Source organism: Haemaphysalis longicornis, unplaced genomic scaffold, assembly GCF_048455015.1.
Source record: "Haemaphysalis longicornis isolate Haplotype H1 unplaced genomic scaffold, Haemaphysalis longicornis Haplotype H1 scaffold_6, whole genome shotgun sequence".
Lineage (NCBI taxonomy): Eukaryota > Metazoa > Arthropoda > Arachnida > Ixodida > Ixodidae > Haemaphysalis > Haemaphysalis longicornis.
In genome coordinates this window covers 84,049,610-84,072,753 of record NW_027526407.1, presented here as the reverse complement: position 1 = coordinate 84,072,753, position 23,144 = coordinate 84,049,610, and the positions used below count along the sequence as shown (strand labels likewise).

Here is a 23,144-nt window from a genome sequence, read left to right as displayed (position 1 = left end):
GTAGGTAGGCTGCTGCTGCTGCTGCTGCTGATGATGATGATGATATAAGACTATTGCACAGACTTCGTTTCACTTTGGCCGGGTGGCTGAATCGAGTCACAGACAGACAGACAGACAGACAGACAGACAGACAGATAGACAGACCAAAATTTCTGCGTTAGCGTAGCCCAAGAAAGGCTATCGTCTTTAAAACTTACGACCACGGAGAAAATAAACCGTGGGAAGGAGCTCAAAGGATGACGACAGGCGGTCAACCCTGACAATCGAACCTCCTATACGACGCGGGCTCCCCTCCTCGTGCTTCAACGTAATGCATGACGGGAATGGTCTGCAGGCTCTGGTAGCACACATTGTTTCTGGCTGGCCGAGTGATAACAGCTACATCACGGAAGCACCATACTAGTCTGCTGTACTAAATGTCGAGTGATACCTGGCTAGCCATCGATTCGCTCGGCGCGTTTAAAAACAAGGCGTCGAGTTCCGAGCCTCGCATCCTGGAAATACAACCGCCGCCGCCACCGCGGCAAGGCGGAAGCTAGATCACATGCAAAACGACAAGTCTCCCAGGGAGTTCCGAGCCGAATCTGACTCGTCTGACGTTGACGGCTCATCCTGTTACGCTGTCGTTCCGCGGCACAGGCACTGAGATCGAATGCGAACGTAAAAACGTTCCCACGCGCGGATCGGGCATACGGTTGTGGGATGTTTGCCCATTGCTGTGACGATTGCTTTTCGCATTTTGCCGGGAGTTATCGCTTCGCATCATGTAGCAGTGGGATGATAGTGTTCTTTCAGTTCAAGGTTGTCTCGAAGCACGGAATCTTTGTATTTTGCAAGCGTGCGCACTGCCATACATATACTGCGTGGTGGCATGCGAGTAGTACACAGGCTGTGCTTTGAGAGGAAAGAGCTTGTTTCCCTTTCGTGGGACCTTTTAACGGAGCTGTTGGGTTTTTTCTATCAGCGCGGATTGTTAGCAGGAAATTCCACTCGGAGAAATGGATGAGAGAAAATGTCAGGCCACGAAGTTTGAGGAAAAGTGGCGAGACGGGAAGTACCCCACGAGCGTTTGTTGGGAGTGAGCGCCACCAGAAAATCATCATCACCATCATTATAACCATCATCAGCCTACCCACGTCCACTACAAGATGAAGGCCTGCTCCGCTCCAGCGGAGGGATGAAATGAAGGAATCCGGGGGTAAAATGTGAGTATTGCCACCAGAAAAAAAAAAAAAAAAAAAAAAAAAAACAAGCAAAACGTTTCCTGGGGACGGAATCGATCCTGGGTCCCTCACGTCATGAAAACGGCGTCTATCCGACAGCGCAATCGGGGCGCACAGAATTTCATTTGGGTTCGTGGCGCAGGCATTGGCCTTGGGCAAGTCAAGTTGAAGTAGGCCTTGGCTTTGGTCTTTTGCCGTTTCCACTTTAGGAGGGTAGTCTTTAACCCAGTTTGCACGCACGCAGTTTGCCTAGTTTGCACGAAGAAAGCTTAGGTTTTTAACCATCTTTCACTCTTAATAAAAAAGGTCGTAAAAAGGTAGTAAAGGCCGTATTTACCAAGTCCCTACGAACCTTACTACCCCGCGATTTTGTACGTAGGCTCTGCCACTAACAACTGCATGGTTAGGAAATTAACTGAGTGTAGGAAGTAGTATGCACTTGATTAAGGCCGTGCTTGTGACTAGGTTATGCATGGCCAGTTAGTAAATGCATGAAGCTCAGGAGACTGTTATCGCTGGGACTTTACTAGGGGAGGTAGTGGTACTTACTGCCTGCTTTAGTTAGTAACTCTGACTAGTACTAAATTTACTACCTCCAGGTACTAAGTACCTAGTGCATGCTGGGACAAGTAACTTGTTAGTGTTCCATTAGTGAATGCCCCGAACTTTTTTTAAGAGTGTTCTCTTAAGAAAAGGGCAGACCTAAGAAAAGCCAAGTTAAAGCCATTGAAGACCACCAGCTCCGCTATTTTTTCAGTCTTCGCATCTCGACTGCGAAAATGGCCGAAGTTTTATTTCATTCAGTGGGCTGAAAGAAGGCGCAGGACCCCCGATTTTGGAGGAGGGCGCTAGGAAAACGGTGCGACCACTAGGGCCCTACTATTATAATTCTCGGACTCACTGCGTGTATAGTATACGCGCGTATCCAAAAGTTTCTGATCAGCTCAATAAAACATTGGCTGACGATTGCGGTACTCCTTAATAATGCGAAATTTGAGCGCAGCGCGAACTGCAGTCTTCATGGTGACCGCGCATAACTGCTGCGTTTCAAGAAGTGATGTCAACATCAGCGAACGCACTACGACGCACGCTACTCTGACGTTATCCTGCGTCTCCGCAGTCAAGTATATCTCGCGCGGCATCCGGATACCACCCTCCCCCTCACACTTTCGCCATTCTTCTCGCCTGAGCCACTTTCCTGCTCGCTCTATTTCGTCGATCTTCGGTGTTCCCATCGTTCGCTCGGTTATGACGAGGCCCACGCCGACGCGAAATCGCCGGAGCGGGCTCTTAAGTGCTGCGCTCTAATACAGTATATACAGCAAACGAACGCCGGATAACGCCTGGGACAGACCACTGTACGGTCGGGACTGCCTTCGGTCCTCACACTCAAAGGTTAATTTTCTATAAAAGGGCCTAGCGAGCACATTGAGACCTCGGAGCGTCTCGTTAGGCCTAACGTCCCACGCTTAGGCCATACCGCAGGTGCCCTTTATGCTGAGCCTTGCAACATGCCAAGTGACTTCATGCTCATGGCATTTCGAGCTTCGGGTACCGGTTGGCGACGTTGATGTCACAGAGTGACGTTAGGTCTAGCGTTGAACCGCCATTTTACCCGCATTGCTCCCTCCTTCTACTGTGCACCAACTATTAAAAAAGCGACTCGTACGCAGCAAAACACGGCAGTCGCGGATTTAGGAGATAGGTCACTTGCGTAGGCATGAAATGCTCGAACCATATAAACTTCGTTACCCGCGCGTAAGTCTTCAAGGAGGCGAGGTCCGAGCCTTATTTTTGCGAAAGGTTGGTAAGCCCGAAATTATTGTATGGCAAAGCCGGAAGCCATCTGAAAGGAGCTCGCGGCTTGCACAGCGAAACTGTAAATGTCTAATCCCCCAGGTACGCGTTGATGTGGACACTTTGATTGATTGTAGGGTTTAACGCGCCGACGTTACGCAGGCGATGAGGCGCGCCGTAGTGGAGGGCTCCGGATTAATTTTGACCACCTGGGGGTCTTTACCGTGCGCTGAAATCTCATACACACGGGCGTTTTTGCTTTACGCCTCCATCAGAAAAGCGGCCGCCGCGGCCAGGAATCGAACCCGCGACCTCGTGCTCAGCAGCGCAACGCCTTAGGCACTGAGCCAGCGCGGCGGGTGATGTGGACACTTTACTTGGGGCCTTAGTATCTCCCACAAGGCTCCCATAAGTGACGCGTACAGATGCGGTTACCTCCTCATCGCCATCGCCGACGCACATTTCACAGGTTCTGTACCTCTGGTCCCCACCAATACCTCTTTTACAAGTTGAGAAATCAGCTGATAGCGGCTATATAGTGCCGTTACGAGGAATTTTATGGGAGTACTTCCAAGTCGGGAAGAATTGAGCTTCTAGAGAAATAGAGCCAAAGGACGCGGGTTCGACCCCGTCCACGGTGGTTGCTTTTCAGATGAGAGCGAAAAGAGAGAACGGGCCGTGCGCTGAGATATCAGCGCACGTCAGAGGGGCCATCAAGACAAAATACAAGTTTTTTTTTTATTCGGAAGACTTGGTGTTTTACAGTGCGCCCAGCGTTTGTCTGGCAGACGACGATGCTTCATTGTCTGAGAAATGAACGGATAAAGGCAAAATCTTAATTCTTCCGCTAAATCGCGTGTTTCGTGACGTCTGCGGTGACTTATTTAGGGCTGGTACTTGCAACGATTGTTAGCGCGGTGGCTAGGGCTGGCTGCAGCGAACGGCCAAACGTGTTTTGTCATGGCCTCCGTGATCAGCTTCCGGCGCGCCGTAGCGTTATTCATACCTTGCAAACGACGCGCTATATCTACAAACTCAGCTAGGCTCGTGTGACGGATAGCGACTATCGACATTCGTCCCTACTGAGATGCTCCGTGCCGCCGGTTTCGGAGCACCGCTCACCGGAACCGCACCCGCGTTTCCCCCCGAGCCGGTACGCCGCCAGCTAATGCCAAGGACGATGCAATTCTTGCCGAGAAAAGTACGCTGTTAATATATTATGAAATACTTGCGACGTGCCATGTACGAGACTGTGTGTGCAAAGAAAATATACCTAGCAAGAGCGACGGAAACTTGCCGCTCAGTTGTGATCTCAACACGGGTACTGCACGCATTACCTGGTAAATGAATGTACGTGAGAACGGTGAGCCGATTGTATCGCCACACATGCTTAAAAGTGCTAGTACGACCTGCACTTTGGCTTAAGCAGTGCCTATTTCCCCTCCAGTGTTTTTTTATATTGTCACGCTCGAAACTGTACAGCGCTAAACTAGTCGCGGCCAATCCCCAAGCGGGGTATGCGTCAAGGGGTGGAGCAGAAGAGGAGGTGGACGACGAACCGCACTCGTACTGACCGCAGGATCGGTGGCCGCCTCCTTCAACGCTCTTGTTCCTATTTACGGCTGTTTAAACCCTTTGCACCGTAGCAATATAAATTCCCTGATTTGATCAACGATCACTAGTATTAAATTCTGTATTGCTGATATGTTTACTTCTCGCGACAACTTGTCCGCAATGTATGAATGGTATTAACGCTAGTTTTCAACGCCTTCGAGCGGGTTTAGACGTGTCTATGTTTATTTTTAATTGAGGCCTCGCCGTGGAAATTTAGAATTGCAACACGGGATTTTGTCTGTCCAAAATGAGGCGGCGCCTTACTCTAACATTAAGTTCGAGAACTCACGACTGCTCACAGGAGGCGTGGCTGTGTACGAGGCAAAACATGTCGTGGGGTAATGGGGAGTTTTAGAATAGGGAAACCAAGCGTTGGGGGCCCCCAAGGAGTTAGGGGAATCTAAAGCAGCCCGCTCGTGCGCGGTGAGTTTTAGAAGAGGGTCTTCTCCAACAGCTAGCTCGCCGGTTTCGGATGCGCGGAGTCCGATGTTGGGAACTTCAGGCTTAGCGTCGCGGCAGATATTTCATTGCCGCTATTGTTACAGTCGCGAATGACAGTCCCTAACGCAACTTTTCACCTCTCTGTCACACTCTGTCCCTTATGTGGAAGTTTGTATCCGCGGCGACTGTAATTTAAGCGATCGAGTATCAACATATTTGCCGCAGGTATCTCCACCCTTCGGCCGCTCGCCGCACCGTGCGGGAACGGACAGGCGGTGCCGAGACCGACGTCCGCGGCCGGTCGGCGTAGATCGCGGCAAATATTTGAGCATCGCGTTGAAAAATCACAGCTGATGACAACTCCTACCACAATTTTTTCACCACACTAACACCACTTTCGCGAATGTGGAACTCCTTTTCCGTGATCAGTGTGATTTTAAAAAGCGGCAACAAGAAGTTGCGGCTGCGACCTGCATCGGTTCGAGCCGCCGGCGGTCAGGCACGGTGGACGTATGTGCGGAACGTTTCTGCGAGCAGTAAAGAGTTCATGATTTCCTGCTTCATCCATTTCTTGCGAACGACAGGCGAAATCTAGAAATTTAGCTCGGCGATCGTCGAAGCCCACATTGATCGGGGAAACGAGCGGAAGCTTACGCTTACACCGCATGCACCACCACGCTCAAGTCGTTTGCGGACAGCCTACCACGGTTTACACGGTTATAATGTCCCCACGAGGTCAAACTACGCTTCACGCACTGATAATTTAATTTCAAACGCCGAAACGTAACACGAAAATACGCTTAGAAGGCGCGTCCTAAACGAAGTGTCAGGCGCTGCGAGCCAACTACGCAGCAAGGTAGGAACGGGGATCGTACAAGTGACGTCAAAACGATCACAGCACCGGCATATCCAGTGGCGGCCTTCGCGGCCAATAGGGTCTGCTTGCTGTGACCTCCGACCATCGGAGACAGCGAAAACCTAACGGGGGTGGCAGAACTAGCTCCTCCTGAACACTTGGATACAAGGCCCGTGTTTGTACTAGCAGGCCTTGATCAGTGCTACTGACGATTCATCGAGGAAGTTTTTCACTAAACTCAGGTACTTCCGACTACTGGTTTTTACGTCTCCGGGTACCGGTAGTTTGTTTGCGAACTTGTATAAAGAACCCAGATCGCCCGTCAGCCTGCATGACAAGCGTTACGCCCTCCTTTCTCCAACTCCTCTTCCACACGTAAAGGACAGAAGTCCTCAGGAATGCCGTGGGTCTAAGCCAAGGAGCCAGTCCAGCCTCAAGGGCCAGGAGGAAGATCAGTCCGGGAGTACTAGCCGTTACTAAGCAAGGAGCGTTTCCCAGGCTGGCGTACTAACTTCGTCTTTCCTCGTTTCCCGACAAATTGAGATCAGGCTTTCCGCGCTGACCCTAGCTGCGTCACCAAGTGTCAGTTGGAGAACTGGCCACCATGAGCCCCCACCGTAGGACACGATTATCCGTAGCAAGAACCTCCGCGTCGGCAGCCAGGTACAATTTCACAGTCATGTTTCTTGGTGGCGTCATTGGTCGGCGGCCGGTGATCGTACAAACAAGATTATGTTACGTCATGGAGACCTCGCCAGAAAGTGGCTGGGGAGTGCCCACTGCTTAACTTGTTTTCTTTAATATACAGACTATTTTTTGAAGTTCGCGATAAATTTTTTTGTAGAACATAACTTGTGTTTTACCTTCATTGACACTTTACGGCAGTATAAAAGTTTTAGCGTGGGCGGCTATCAGGTAGAAATGGCTAATATGTGCGGCTGGTCCTTACACATAATAAGCTTTTGGTGGGTGAATCTGCTGCACTGTATAGTAACGCTGTGAAAAGAAACACTGTATTTTCAACAATGAGGATGCAATTTAATTTGTCGTTGCTTGCTTACTATGCAACTTCCTTTGTCTAAAACTCCAGTGTAAACCTAAAAAAAAGTAGTTAAACAAGTATCAGCATTTATGATCAAATCTTTTCCGAAGTTCTGCCTTATTTTCCAAGGAGGACAAGTTCTGACCAGCCTAATTTTTCGCAGAAATGGACGAAGGACCGAGACAAACACGACAGCATCAAGGGTTTAGCTCTTTTTATTCTGTACCAGCGTCAACTTACTCTTTAACATTTTATTTACATGTCACCTCAACGTCTTCGGCAATTCAAGAGGTTAACGAACAGAAATACTCTGGAAACAAAACACAACGCTATAGACCCACAGATCGTGCAGGGTGCGACAAATGTTCTCATCTTCTCCTCCTGCTGCTCCTTTTTGGTTTCGAGGTCCTGCCAGTCAGGCACCGAAAAGTTCACACTCACACTCACCCTCAACTCACAACACCTGCACTGCGGGGCAGTCAGCGCGCTCAACAACAGTCCGTGCTCTGCGCCACCTAGCGTAACGTGCTCTGCGTCCCCTCAGCGAAAAATTCTTTTGCTTCCGCTCTTCCTGCAAACTGTTCAGGGCCCGACGCTCACAAATGAAGGCGCATTGCAGAGACGGCAGGAGTCTGTCAACCTCGCCGTGAAATCGTGGAAGCAGAAAACGACTGCGACATTGTTGAACACGTGACTGTGTCATGAAGGCGAAAGACGAAAACAGAAACGACTCGTTATTATGAAGCTGTACACGTTCAGAGCACGAGTTCCCGCGCAGTCGCGGATCTGCCGGGTCGAAGAAAGGAGTTCTCCCGAGCGAAAAATATTCAGCTGCGAGGGAGCTTTCACAAATGTTTCCAGGTCGTGCACGATCCGGAGAAGGCCTCTTGCAAGCGGAGGCTAGAGGGAGCTAGGAGCCAGAGTAACAATATACACTGTGTCTCGCGTGCGCGCGATCAAACTGCAGATGTTCTAGGGTTGTCCTTGAAACAACAACAACAAAAAAAAAACTAACGAGATTGAAAAACAGCACAAAATCGCGCTTGCGCCACGCTTAGGCGACAGTGTCTTTCTGAGCGCTATCCGAGCAGACAATGCTTTGCAAGAGTGCGTGGGAATTTAGGCTACCTCTGTAAACAAGTTACACAGACACACAAGAAAGAACCGGCTGGCGAAATCTTGAGCATAAAGCTGCCATTCAAGTCTTCACACTGTTTGGTACTCGGGGCCTTATTAGCACGCGCGATGGAAATGATGAAGAAATTTTGTCTGCATTATGTTCCCTTTAAGGTTGGTTCGAAATGTTCAGGAACAGTTCACCTATTGGAAGGAAGCGTGTGAATCTGAGTGCTACAAATGACTGTCCATATGCGCGTAATATCGATAACGGGTTTTCATTACGCAAAAGTGAGTAAATGGGCTTATATTCATGCTCGCATAGAGGGCAATAAGGAAAGTAGTCCTGCAACACAACACGTGCTAATTTAAATCAACCAAATTTGCCGACACGAGACTATGAGAAATTGCTATTCGTTTTGCACGCTTGGGGAGTTTAATAAAGCTCGAAGAACTGAAGTGTCACCTCAAAATGTCTTCCAAACAAGGAGGCTTTGCTGGAAACATGTACGTATCCAGAACAAGATATTTATGCCTTCGCAATAAAAAAAAACGGTATGGTGTGTCATCGCTGAATTCAAATATCAACCTCTTGGCGGTGGCCTGCGTGTTTTGAGACACTGTTCCAGATTTTTTTTCTGTGCATCTTCCTCTTTCTCTTTTCAAGAGTGAAAATAAAAGGGCGCAGACAAAAACACCTTCAGGCAGCTTAAAAACAGTAGGGAAGCTGCCACGCCTCAGCACGGACTCGTTAGGCACATGAACAAGTATCAGAAATACCCCATACAATGTGAGGACATCAATCTGTTTTTTTTACAAGTCTCTGTAACAACGGATTGTTGTTTGCGGAAAGCTTTTAAGTGCCAGAAGGTTCCATAACTGCTTTTCGCCGTTACGGACCGAAGTCATCGACAACTTCTAACACTGCATCCTTCAGCAAATTTAGGAAGCAATAAAAGAATGCCCATCCCTGCTCGCATTGAAAAGTTCAAAGCCCTGGATGTAACGTTCCGAATTTGTTGTATCCAGCGGTGCTTGCTTCCCAATGTGAATTTAACCATACTTCTGCCACACCGTCCACAGTTTTTTTTGGTAGATGCCGATACTTTAGCATTCTTAATGGATCGTCCTGTCATGGGGAGGAGTTTTGCAAACGCCGGAGATACGCGAGAGAGAATTTCTGCGAAGGGAAAAATTTACGTCCACCTGAAATGCATCCGTACGGCTACAGAGAAAGCTCAACGGCCTTTTCAGGAACGTGGCAGTTTCAATTTCCTCACAAAATTGTTGAGCGTTCTTTTGCAGCCGTACGGATACATTTCAGGTGGATGACAATTTTTTCCTTCGCGGAATCTTACTCCACCTTGGGGATTTCCCCTAATCCGCCGAATTATTATGACACAGATTGTTGATTGCCGGACTCTGAAGGGAGGTGTGTAGAAGATGTCTAATTCATCAAGATGCGATGTAAAATAGATTTTTCGCAGATGCTTCTAAACAACACCACCATTTCCTGATACATTTACTTAATAAGCTATAGTTAGCACGAAATGAGGTTAAGTTCCGTGTTTGGTGCCATTGAAAGACCGCGCAAATCAAACCAAGGCTTAGTTTCTTGAGGGAATGGTAACCATAAGCTGAAATTTGATAAGCTTTTTTCTTCAGGATCATTAAAATCTTGAGCTGTGACGCGGTATGTGCAGAATAAATTGAATTGATTACATGCTGTACAGTTCAATGGCTTGCCGTATTAGAAATTTGTCGCTCGCACAGTCGCTACTTAGGGTTGCGCCCTTTCAGCGCACGGAAACAGGAGCCGCGTTCACAAAATAAACTACACAACATTTCAGCCTGTGCATAATTCCCTAACTGCATACTGTTCAATCTCGCATATTTTCTTTGTGAAACTGACTCCCGGTAGTTTGTTCAAAGGCTCACGAGGACTTTCACTATTAAATTCTTTCTATTGTAGCCAGTGGATCTACGTTAAAAAGAATCGGTACATTTACGGCCACAAGAACGTAACATTTGACTTACACTTGAAATACGAAGAAATTGTAGCTTCGGGTAATAAATTGTCCAGTGCGTCTATTTTGAAAATGACGAGGAAGCTTTTAATTACAGTTTGGTCATTGCGGGAAAGGTAACAATGCGGCCCTGCTTAGCCTGGTTTCTACTTTAAAGCTTTGGTGCACAATTTGCTCCCGGGCTAAACTCCAGTTGTGTTTTACAAACACGAACCTCTGATGCCGCCCCACGTTCTAAACAAACAAAAAAAAACGGTGGTCACAAAATTAATAAAATCTTCAACTCAGCCTATTTTTATTTACAAGAACAGCATAACATACGCTCATGAAATGGACAGAAGTGTACCCGGAATGGTAAGCTCCGTGTATTAAAAAACGCCTGCCCTAAACGTGCACAATTTGTGGCTAAGTGCGGAGCACAAGAAAAAAACCCAATATTCTACCCCGGTGCTGTACACGATGTGAAAGGTTTACAACTGCGCGTCAGTATCCTCGATTCAAGCGCATGTAAAATCGACACGACTAGGTGAATACAGTTCAAGTTCAATCAAAGTGTCTCATTGACCGCAACATCTCTCGACACATCACAGACGCGTTACTTTAACTAGGGATTGGTATCCGGTCTACATGCGTCCACAATGGCCTCGAACCCCTTGCGTCGTCCGTGACCTAAGTTGGCAACAAGGTGACTCGATACAATGCTGCAGTGCTCTCATTACCCCCCGAGGCAAGGCCTAGCTGCCGCCTTGGACATGAGAACGCAGTAATCGAAGACGCTGTGTGAGCGGCCCCTGCGTCCTACGTGCCTGCTAATATTAAACATGGAAGTGACGTCGGAACCATCCTAAACCTTTATGCCTAACAACGCCTCTCCCGAAGGCTTCGTTTTCCGCAAAGGTGTCTCCATGGAAGTCACGCTCTTCACGCATTCATAGAAAATATCTTCGCTATGCGCCGTTCGCGCATGCCCTCAAAAAATTGGTATTGATGCATCAACTTTCTCGCTACAGGATGTCTACTGATTTCGATAAAATCCGGTAGAAGGTCAATCGAAACTCAGCGCGTTGATTCACCGGCGCAAGGCGAGTCTGCAAGGATTGATGGCGAGCAGCGGACTTAAAGGAGCCGTTGTCAAGCTCTTGAACAGTCTCTTGGTCCAGAACGATGCGAAGTGCGCCACATGGTTGATACAGGGTAAGAACAGTTGATTCGCGGAGTTGTGAATGTACACGAGACTGACTGCCTCTCCTTTACTATGGCGAACTACTGCTTGGGCTGTCACTAAATTTGACGTCAGAAAAAAACTGTACACGGTATCGTCCGCCTTACCACGCCAAAGTCCTGCCGACTGCTCATTCTTCTGGAAAGAAGCAGATTTGCATTTGTATGCTTTGCGTATGCGCACCGGGTGCCAGAACACCTCGCACTCGAACCATATCGTTAAAAATGGCGGCTTTGGTTGGAGGGAAAGTGAAGACGGTAGGACCCTGTATATGCCAAAGACACGCTCTGAAGTAGACTATGGCCAAAGAAACAGTCGCTAGAAAACGCCAACTCGTGCGGCTGAAGGTTCATTATCTTGAATCTCATTGCTCTGTTATCACAACTTTAAGTAATGATTAATCCTTTATGTATAAAAATTAGATTGCTAGGGCCAAGATGCCGTATAACGGGTAGCGAGCAGTTGGAAAAAAGGTTGAGGAGTTATGTGGGTACTTAGTAAGCACACGCGAACACATGCTTTGTCTTTTGCAACAAAAAGCTAGGCCGGCCTCACAAATCATTTCGGTAACTTCTTAGGAAATGGTACCCTTTAAGGTACCCTGCCTTAAGGCGTGTCAAAGCTGCTCAGCAAATGCAGTCTCAGTTGTTGCAGGATACAGCAGGAAAAAAAGCAAGAGAAGTGGGCAGCTCAAGACCACACAACGCAACAGAAGACAAGGAAATTTATCCCATGAACTGCAATCGTGGCCTTGTGCGGTGATTGGTTTTGTCTTCACCGTGTAAGTCTTCTTTCTTCTTACTAAGAAACTGTAATGTTACTTGATTATTTTGATAGCTCTCTCTACTGCGCATTCGCAAAAAGTGCGGGCTAAAGAGGCGGCAACAAGGTAGAGTAAAATCCACCAAATTTGGAATGTGTACGCATTCGCAAGTAGAAGTGCCTCATAACCATATGAACGCACAATTATTTATGCTTCCGATAACTTCGAAACCGCAGTAAATTGGCGCGATTCCATTTCGCCTGCTCGCGTTAGAGAGACCACGCCAGTAGCAACCACTCCTTGCCGAAGTATGACACGACCCACACTGTAAACTTTCTTAATGTCAACAGCTAGGAGTCATTGCTCAAGCATTTTGGTCGGTAATCCGCGTAGGAATTTTGATTATTGTACAAATGTGACAATATGGTTGACATGAAACAATTTCATAATCGTTGAGCTTTGTATCCGATGTTTAGACTACTGACCTTTCGACTCTATGATTCTTTGTCGCGTTCTTACTCTCGCGGCAAATCTTTAATTACCACGAGCAACTCTAAATAAAGCGGGAGACTAGAGCGCAGAATTTGACTGCACTAATGTCATTCATGAAATAAAACCGGGAGTGTATATGTGCTAATGACGAATTAACGACTGTCTTGTTTGATTCAAGACTTTCGACCTTTTTGCTCATTCAAACAGCAACGGCACAAGACGCACGTTCGCGCTTTAAGAAACGTTGGGCGTACGTATTTTTTCCTTTGATCAGGATAGTAAACCTTAAAAGCAGGTTCCCATTCCTTACGAAAATCATACAAGTGAAAGCATTATTGGTATCTGGCCCGGCCACTCTTTCTACATGACGGAACCTCATTACTACGTCCACAAGTTCTACGCATTTCTTTGTACTCTTCAAAAACGTAAATAGACAAGAAGTAGGGTGTTTGTACTGTGCGAAATATTATCCGTGGGTGACCAGTCTGAGATATGCTCAGTCAGAATGGCATCAAAAATCGTCTGCTATTCGCAATTTCCCGACTTGCTGTCATCCATGAGAGGGTTCGGAGAACACCAGAGCGGATATTACACAGCAGAATCGAGATGACATTACAGATAGAATCTGACCTGAACGACGAAGCTTTCAGTTGCTAATTTTTTGCAAATATAAGATAAAAAACGCTGTTTTCAAATACGGAAAATTCTTCGTGTCGTGTGCATACAAAGAAAATGTTCCTTCAATACGGCACCACCAAACAAGCAAGAACAAATGCCTAAAAATCGGTCCTGGGTTGATGTACCTCAGACTGACTGAATCTGTCAGGGTCACCTATTTCAACTAAAGCTGACATATCCTGTTTAAGAGGGACCAACGTTGTCCGAATCGAGTTCTTTGGAGATCAAACGGAGCGTGTTTGGCGGAACACATATAAGCAGTGGAACTTGCGGATAAACACTGTGCCCTAACTGTTTCAAGATAACGAAATGTAGAAGTCATTGTGCTCCCATATATACAAAAGGCAAAAAAGAGAAGCAAGAAAACGAAAGCACTTCTGCAAGTTGACGTCTTTACAACATGTTTGTTCGTGCACTGTAGTACCAGCTGACAGGAAGCGATAACAAACACTTTAAAACAAGCACAACCAGCACTCATCATTGCGGCCATTTAAGAGCCCCGTCTAAGTGTTCCCAACAATATGAATGTCGACACAACAGTGTGAAGATAACAAAACTTCATGGCGGAATTATTATAACAATTTCATAAAAGCCTTTTACAGGAAATAAACTTAACACATGAATGATCTGAATGAAGGCTTTCTGGATGGCGATGCATGGGGACCCGAAAAACGAAGATGTGCATATGAACACACACAAAAAACGAACAAAACAAAAAGGTCTCGTAAGAATCATTGTCCTGTTTGAATTGAACCTTCTCAGTCGAAGTTGCAGAAGTACAGTCGAACTGATCTGGCAGTCAACAGAAACTCAGCGTTAATTTATTAAAGGGGTGGTAGTGACATGCCTTCATTCCGAATTTATAACAAAAAGGTAATTTTTCAATGCAAGAATCTATACTTCAGAGTTTAGCTATACCACATTCTAGCTAATGGCTTGCTATCAACAACAAGATGAAAACAAAACACTTTGTACATGCCCAAACACAAGTTCTCATTAAATAACTTTTTAAAGCCAGGCGGGCACACTAGGCGCAAACGACCAGTACGAAAGTTCACGCGGGCATTGAAAGCTATCAGGTGCGAAGAACTGACACAGTCTGCGAGCAAAACGATCACAAATTGTGTCAGGAGAGCTCATACCGACGCTACACAAGAATGGTAATGGGCGCACACTCGTGGGTCTAAAGCAGTTTGTTTGTTTCAATTCTTTTGCAGTCACAGGATAATTCTCGCCAAACACTTGAATGAAAGTATGTTTGACTTGCGGCGTAACGTTAAGGAGCTGCAACAGTGAAGAGCTACCACAGTTGTGCCAGGAAATACAGGGAAATTTTGACAATGCGAATAAAAAGGACAGCGGTCTTGCAACTGCGAGTTGCTGAAAGATATATTACAGGTACAAAACGAATAGAGTGAGTTTCAAACTAAAACAGATATAACAAAAGCACTGTGTTTACAGGTTTCATGCTACACTCCTATGCACAAACGTCGTCACGGTCCACTCGAACGAAGCGCGGCTTTTGGCCGTGAGTATTATTGTTCGTAGAAATGGTTCACGAAGGATGCCTTGCATACTGCCTGCAGCAAGTCTCCAGACCATGATCCGGAGTAGAACTTCTAAGTTGGCAATCAACGTGATTACTATGATCTCTCCGCAGCCCGTTGGGCGTACGGTGAAACAAACAAAAAACACTGGGTCGATCAGCAGCGTATGCAACAATCGGCATCTCTAAAACAGAAGTTTGCGCAGAAGTACAATTGACGGTCGTCGAAAAAAGTTTCTTTATAATACGTACATGATGAAATTTCATAATGCCCAATGAAATGCTTATTGTGCCTGCCTACAGTTTTGTACCATTCGAATCAAAACTGTCTTCCTTATGGCCCACAGATGAATTCTTGTGTTCAGTATATTGTATTTAAAAATAGTGGAAATGACTTCCAGTTTATGCCTGAATCGTAAAATAGAAGTCCTTTAGAGGCCACGTGTGAACACACAACGTAATAATGAAAACTAAATACTGGTTCACTAAAAACTAAATACTAGGTACGCAGTGTGCTTCACACTCGTATAGTCAGGGACAAATGAAACGCAAACACGAAAATATAAACCGGAACACACAAATAGCACGATTTCTTTCCTTAGGGTGAACGTTTTGCGTGGCTTTATTACAGTAACGAAGATTGAAAATGTGGTTTTCCAATTATACCACTGACGAGTCATTACTTTATCAAAGGTACGAAAGCAGGGATCATTGGATTTTCCGCCCTAACATTGACTTCACTGCACCGGCATGCACAGTGAGTGGTTGCTGAAACTGCAGAGTCCTCTGCACGCGCTTAGTAGCATGGAGCGTAAATCAAAATTGATCCGAAATGGGCACTACACTGCTGTAGTACTTGGGTGCTCTTGTCTAGCCTTTACTTGCAGGATCTACAGCAATTACTCCTCGAAACGCAGTTTCCGTGTTGAGCATACTGTCATTGGAACAAGTGGCTGTAATCAAACTTGAAAGGGTAAAGACGGCAAAAACACAGAAAAAAAGGAGGAGCAAGCACGACAGACAAGGCGCCTTGTCTGTCGTGCTTGCCTCTTTTTTATTGGATGTTTGTCACAAATTACCCTTTTTAGTTCGTCTAAGCAACTTGCCCGCATGAAGCATTTGCCGGCCCTAATCACAAGCACGACACCTGTGTTTGGGCGCAATTTAGAGCTGAAGCTTTCTGACGACCGTCACTTGGACTTGCGGCTTCGGAATGGCTGATACATATTTATCTTACAACACAACAAAACACAAGGCCCAACTCACGCGCATTAGTCCCAACTCGAATGCCGAACAATGTGGCGTTTGGTCTTGGCTTGGCTGTCGACATGTATGCTTGTTATAATGTTCAGGGACCTCTTTGGTTTAGTAAGCAGGCGCTGTTCTGGCTGTGGGCTGTACAAGGCGAGTTGAAGCGAGAAAAAAGACAAGTCACACGTCCACGCCGGTGACAGCACCAGTCCTCACAATCGCTTCACATTCGGCAGGCACCGGGAGGAAGGACTGAATAAACAAAGACAGGATGATCGGGCAGCCTGACTGTCCTTTGCTAGTACACAGCCCCACCGTGCACTAGGACCGGCAACCTCTGAAGTAGACACGTGGCGCTGGGCACTGACACAGACAGGGCAACTAGTCAACAAATGAAAAGTAGGAGGTAAACCAGCTATACAAGAGCGGTGTTGACATAAACGACTAGACGGAGTATGCACTGGTCCCTATGGGAAATGCATGACCAGAACGGGGGCTGAGAAGGTAGATTCCTTTGCAGCGGTTGTAAAGTTACACAAATGCCCTCTGAGTTTCGATTGACGCTGAAGTGACTGGCTGCTGTTAAGTTTTTTTAAAGAGAGATAACTGAATAACCAACGCTCAATTTTGAGAGAAGATGAAACGCATAAGCCAGGTCAGAGAATCAAAGCGCACCATGCAGCCGTGACCCACATAAACGCAACCTCAAAGACGTCCGGAAGAGCTGGGATGGAAGTACTTCATACAGGCCTCAAACAAGCCTCGTCTGAATTAAACGTAGCTGCGTTTACAGTGAGAGGTAGTACCAAAATAAAAAGGAGCGGGCAGCATTACAATTATTGTTAATCTTCTTCACGCCCCACACCGTGCCGACCGTGCTATCTTTACTGATTTTTCGAAGAAAAGTGAACGAATAATTTTTTTTGGCCCGGTGCCGGCTATGAATGAAACAGATGTATGTGAGCCCCACTGAAAAAAATTGTCCCGTAATGCTAATACGCTCTAAATACTTTCTCATTGCAAATACAACGAATCCCTTGTGCGCCCGTTAAGGGCTACGAACTGCAGGTGAAGGCTCTTTTCAGTTATTTTGGGTCCCACTGCAGTTAAACTTTTTATTAACCTCCTAAAAGGACAGACAAGTGATTTTTGTCAAGTGTGTTTTCTCCATCCCAAATAAAAGGGCATCATTTAAATAACTTTAAACCGAAACGGTTTTGCTGATAGCACCCTAGAACTTTTTAAATCTGACTGCATTTTACTAGCGAAAAATAGACGCGGACGAAGAAGAAGTACACAGGACACTCGCTAGTGTCCTGTACAGGACACTAGCGAGTGTCCTGGACACTGCACAGGACACTCGCGTGTCCTGTGTAGTGTCGAATGTAGAGTGTAGCGACGAGTGTCCTGGACACTACACAGGATACACAGGACACTAGCGAGTGTCCTGTGTACTTCTTCTTCGTCCGCGTCTATTTTTCGCTAGTAAAATGCAGTCACATAACCAACTAGCTCAACTTTATGCTTTAACTTTTTAAATCGCCATTTTTACATCTACTAGCCACACGCGGCCTGCCAAAAGCAATGCTGGCAACCGTGTCACTGAGCCGTGCGGCAACATACTTTTAACTTCACGTGGGTTGAAAAGAGGAATTTCAAACCATACCCCCGGCTAAAACAGCAATAATGTGCAGTCTTTCCCGTTTCTTTATGCAGTTTTTAGGATCACACAACTTGAAGCCGACGGAGTTGTTTGGACACGTGCAGTAGTGTCACGTTCAGACACCACATGGCGCCACCTTTGAGACTTCCGAAAGTAACGCGCCACATTACAATTATTCCCGCCTGTTTGACAAAAAATTCCTTGGAGTTGCCCCACTACATAAAAAGCTAAATGATCGTATGGCCTAGACGACATGCGCTTTACAAATATCCGTTGTCTGTCCCTTTAAAGGCTTTGAACTGGACCTTAAGGCTCCTCCGATTTAGTTTAGGTCCAGCTGCAGTTAACACATGTTTTCACCACGTTCGTGGCGTAATAAATTCAGACCAAAGGTGGTATACCGCGCTGTTCCCACCTATTCTTTATCGAATTCGGAAAGTAAGGAAATGGGAGGCATGCGTTAACTAGACGAGCGCTAAAATTCCACTCTGGTCACTGTTATCTGTCCCCGTTATGTTCATGCTTTTGCCCGATGAGGAAAGTGCCTGCCAAAGCCTTGGCCGAGGCAAAAAACACGGATAAGCCACAGGAACATAATAGCGTACGGCGACTAAGAAGTTGTCGAGTTCAGAGCACTGGACTTGACACCAGGCGGCATTGGTCCTAGGATGGCTTCTGACGTTCAAGGACAGCACCAGCTGTCGCCTGCTCACCGTCGCTCAACCGTGTTTAACGGGAATTTGCATGAGGTAGCTTACCTATGTATCGAGAGAGTTTTGCAGTTACGAGATTTCGAAATTCAGAAAAAGGGATATGCTAAGGGTATTCCAATTTTGTTGTTGTTAGTGTTTAACGGAAATTTGTATGAGGTAGCTTACCTACGTCTCGTGAGAGTTTTGCAGTTGCGACATTTCGAAATTTAGAAAAAGGGATAAAAATAGGCTAAGGCTTTTGTAATTTTGTTGTTGTTATTACCTTCCTAAGCTCGCAAGATTGCAGTGTGGGATCACTGTCTCAGATGGCAATATTACAAAAAATAAGAAAAGCGGGTTAGACGTTTGGCATATAACTTACAATGCATCAAAGAAAGGAATGTTTACTAAACAAACAAATAAGAAAAATCGAGCCTGTAGTATCTGATTCAATGCTACTTCCAGCGAATGAGGCGCAAAATCTAAAAAAAAATTATACGATGTGCTCATGGTGCAGTCAATACTTGCCATAGGTTGTGGTTCTTGTTTAATAAATGTACGGCGTCCTTCAGCGACTGGTACACAAGAGAGAATACATCTATCCCTTCATTGAGTACATTTCCTCCATGGTTGAGTGAATTCTGGTTCTGTGCTCAGCCCGGCGCCTTCAAGTAAACTTACTTACGTGACACGTATACAACTGAGTTGGATGTATGACCAGCAGTACCGTGTGTACAAAGCTAGCCACTTTTACGCGTTTTTATATTGTAATCAAAAGTCCAAGGTCAGAAACGCACCAGATTTTAAAACAAGTAATAAAGCCAAGTGTACTAACTATCTTTGTATTAGTTTATGATGAAAGGGGCACCAGCGCTGGCAGAGGTAATAATTTCGAATTATTTCGCGAAGTACCAGGTGCCTGATATAATATTGGGGCGGGTGAATATCCAGATAGGGTAGAATAAAGTTCTTCCCGGACCTTGTTGCTGCGTGCCGGAGTTCACGAAGAACTGTCAAACCATAAGCGGGGTTCTGAGAATAGTTTTTCTGTCACTCCCATTTCGCTTGCTAGCGCAAATTTGTGACTGCCAGCACCTGAGCTGGCAGTCACAGGTGCTCAGCACCTGAGCTGAGCACCTGAGCTCAGCACCTGAGCTGAGCTGAAAGCCAGCACCTGAGCTACCTCATAATCCCACAACAAGTGCTAATGATTCCCCGACACACCATATTGGGCATTGCCAGGTCTAACAAGTATGTCTACCCATGTAATTCTAGGGCCCTTGACATGACCATACGTTTTCGAAGCGGTGTGCAAGAAGCCCCTACCACGAACGCTTACCCTGGTATTCAGAGTACTTCCACCCCTCGAGCCTCCAGAGGAGGAGATCATTGAAATCGATTTCCCCATGCATTAGCATCCCGGAATCCTCCCCTCAGCCGAGTGGAGGGCAGAAATAGAATAGAGGAGGGACTCAGAATACGGCCCTTAGACATAGTGCATATGGTCAAGGCATTGGCATCAGCTGGCAAGAGACTGCGGTCAATGTGACTGCCTCTACCCAATCCCAGGGAATCGGCTGATCGAAACGATTTTCTCGTCAAAGACAACCTAAGTTTCAAAAAGAACTTCCGCCTACCCATACGGATGAGCTCGTCAGCGAGCATCGCTAAAGCGATCGCGGTGAGGCAGGCGACAGCTGGTGTCATCCCACTTCGCTGCGAAGCAGGTCATCTGTGTTCTGCGGCCCGTTCCGTTCCCAGCTGCGTGTCTGATATGATGATTGTCGCCGGAGGCTGTTGTTTCTCGCGGCTCGCTGCTGGGCCCTCCTCCGCTTCCGGTGGCTGGCGGGTGTGGTGGGGAGGGCGGGTGGATCAGCTGGCGCGCCTGCTCCTGCTCCTCGGGTGAGCCCAGAGGGCGGCGTCTCCCGGCTAGACCGTGGTTCTCGACCGGGCATCGCTGGTTCTGCGCTCAGCGGCGACGGCGGAAGTGGACGTGGGTGTGACGCACCAGAAACAACAGCGTCGTCGACGGCAGCAAGCGTCTTCGCACCGCCCTGCGTCCTCGCAGCACTGCTAGCAGCTTCCTGACTGCAAAGGGGCGGACAGAGGGGTCTGTTCGCGACTCCGACTGGTGGGCGTTCACACAGCCTAGCATTTGCACAAAGAACTGTACACACCCGAGAAACACCGATACGGTAGGGTGGCTCCAAGCATCAAACATTCATTTTGGTTACTTGCACCGTGAACTCGCGCAGGAGTTTTAACTACTGGAAGAATTCCAAGTTTTCTTCGTCTAGAATATTACTTGTTTACGCCTGTGCACTTTCACACCTTTTCATTCAATGTAGTGTTTAAGGTTGCAAAAGGGTCGAGTAGTATACCTGAGGAAGAGCACACCGAAATTTCGCCACATAGGCCTACTTATCTTTTTCTTGTCTTCAGTATTCCACTTTAATTAATCTTGCCGTTTTGCCTGTTTATGTCATCGCCTAATTCCCTGCAATTAGGTTAACCCTCTCCTTTGCCCTCCTTTACAACAGTTCCACTAAGATCTTATGCCTCTACAGAATAGTACAACACTTACAGCATCGGAAGGCTGAGCCGCTCAAAAAAAATTAGCATGCTTTTCCAGAGCGGGTCACTCACGCATGGCGACGTCTTGGTTGAGCCTTGGCCTCCGAGCGCGCCTCCTTCCTCCACTTCCTGGATGGTCTCCATTTCTTCCTGGTGTGGCGACGGAGCATCGCCGCCAGCGCCGGGCTCCTGCCCGCCGTGCTGCTCGTCCTCGTCGGACTCCTCGTCGTCCTCGTCGTCGTCCTCGGCGTCCGAGGCGCGGTCCTCCTCGAGCGGAGGAGGGGGCTCCCCCGCCGAAGGCCCCCGCGGAGACGTCGAGGCGGCGCCCTGCTCCTTGAGCCTGTTCTCCTCCTTGAGGATGTTGACCCAGTGCTCGTAGTTGTCCTGGAGGTGCTTCGTCTGGAGGCAGCTCACCTTCCGTGGCTGAAGCTGCTGACTGGGCCTCTTCCACGGTCGACCTGCGGCGGTGGCAACACCCCGCGCAAAGCGTGCGACAATGCAAATCGGAACTCCCATTGGCAGCCAAGGGACTTTCGTGTTTAATTACGCCGTGCCCTTGTTATAGACCACGTGACCAGGTTCATGGCGGACGATGTTTCTGTCAATCTTCAGCACAGTTTTTCGATCTAAAACACAGTTCTAAAATACGGATTTACTGGAAGCTGGCCAGGCTTTCTGTTTTAGCCGAAGATTTATCCAAATCGGGACAACGCGAGTGAATAGCGCTATTACGTCGCCATGGCAAAAATTTCTGAAATAGTGCTGTCTGTATGTGAATGAATGGTTTACTCTTTTCACCTGAAAAATGGTGAAGCTACAAATAAGGAAAACTGTACTGCGCGAACGGGGCTTCCAAACATGGAGGGTATGACTGAGCATCCTTCTCAGGCACTTCAAAAATTACTTTGCTCTATTCGTTTGCCGAGTACAGCGAAACTTATCCGCGGCGAAAGGCGGTTACACGATGTAGATGTCTGCGGTGTTACTTCGTTAAGCGCAGTACAGTACCAACTAGCTCGTACCCCTACGTTGATGCCTACACCACGCAGTGATATAAAGCACGCAAAGCTCAGGGACGCCAAGATGCGTTGTTTGATTTTGCTGTCTTCAATATGCAGACGGCTCCTACTATACCGATTACGTGTGAAATGTCCCAATGAACACGAAAATCGAAACTGTTGTCATCCACATCACATGTACATGCAAGTGGCCGAAACATTGAGAAGGGTAGCTGCTGTATAACAATGTCCCTACGGAATGTCTAAAAAATAGGGTAATCTCTCGCTTTACATGCCAGTTCCATTTACATGGTAATACAACAGTCTGCAATGCCTAATTTTGGAACATCTGCCAAACACAAACTAAGCGCTTTCAAAAAAGCGACCTCCTATCGCGGCTATACGTGTCGTACGATTTAAAATTTTCTGACAATGACAGACAGTCTCTCCCTCCATGGTAAATCCTGTGATGTTGCATGATTACTTAGGCACATCTTAGAGTCTTATTTATCGTCATAAATGTTAACTCAAGTCTATACGTTTTTCTAAACACCGAGGACGTCCGGAAACAGTCGTCTGATGCGTGCCCCCTTCCATAGTACCCCAAGCATCGCAGGCAGAAAAATTCAAGTTGCAAGGAAGCATAACATTGACGTGCTGCGCTGTTTAGGAAAATGATCTGGGCTAAGGCTGGGAAGAGGCAGCTACAAATAAAGTAATGGCCTTATTCGAGTGATTTTAGGACATATTTCTAGGCAGATATAGGAAGACAGTAAAAGGGAAGCAGACGTAAGACATAACAACGCAGAGAAAATCCCCGGGATGTTTCATTACGGTGGGTTATTGCATCGATTCTTTCTATTCCCGTTCCAATCCTGTATTCAAATGTCCAGTACCACTCTTATGATTAGCACGACTCTTTAAATGAGAGTTTGTAAACCTAGGTTTCCCGTAACTAATCGCACAATTCATAACGTGAAGGTCGTACAACCACGCGTAATAGTCCGCAATGACGCGATATATTCCGGGGATCTTCTAATGACAAGCCCCTCCGCTTTACGGAACAAAAAAGGAGCTTTCTGCAGACAGACCAGACTAACATCCTGATTATGGTACTTTTCCACACACCTTTTGCACAGCGAAGAGTAC

The 23,144-nt window shown here is 46.9% G+C and overlaps 1 protein-coding gene across 1 annotated transcript in view; it reads right to left on the bottom strand.

Moving 5' to 3' along the window:
• Window positions 1-7,172: 7,172 nt before the first annotated feature.
• Window positions 7,173-23,144, bottom strand: part of LOC144143595 (cGMP-inhibited 3',5'-cyclic phosphodiesterase 3A-like) — a 359,773-nt gene continuing 343,801 nt past the window's right edge. Inside the window, exons 15-16 of the mRNA XM_077675414.1 lie at window positions 21,070-21,455; window positions 7,173-20,511 (exon numbers count right to left, since the gene is read on the bottom strand). Of these exons, the coding sequence (XP_077531540.1) occupies window positions 20,497-20,511; window positions 21,070-21,455 (401 nt within the window). The 3' untranslated portion in view covers window positions 7,173-20,496. The remainder of the gene's footprint in view (window positions 20,512-21,069; window positions 21,456-23,144) is intronic.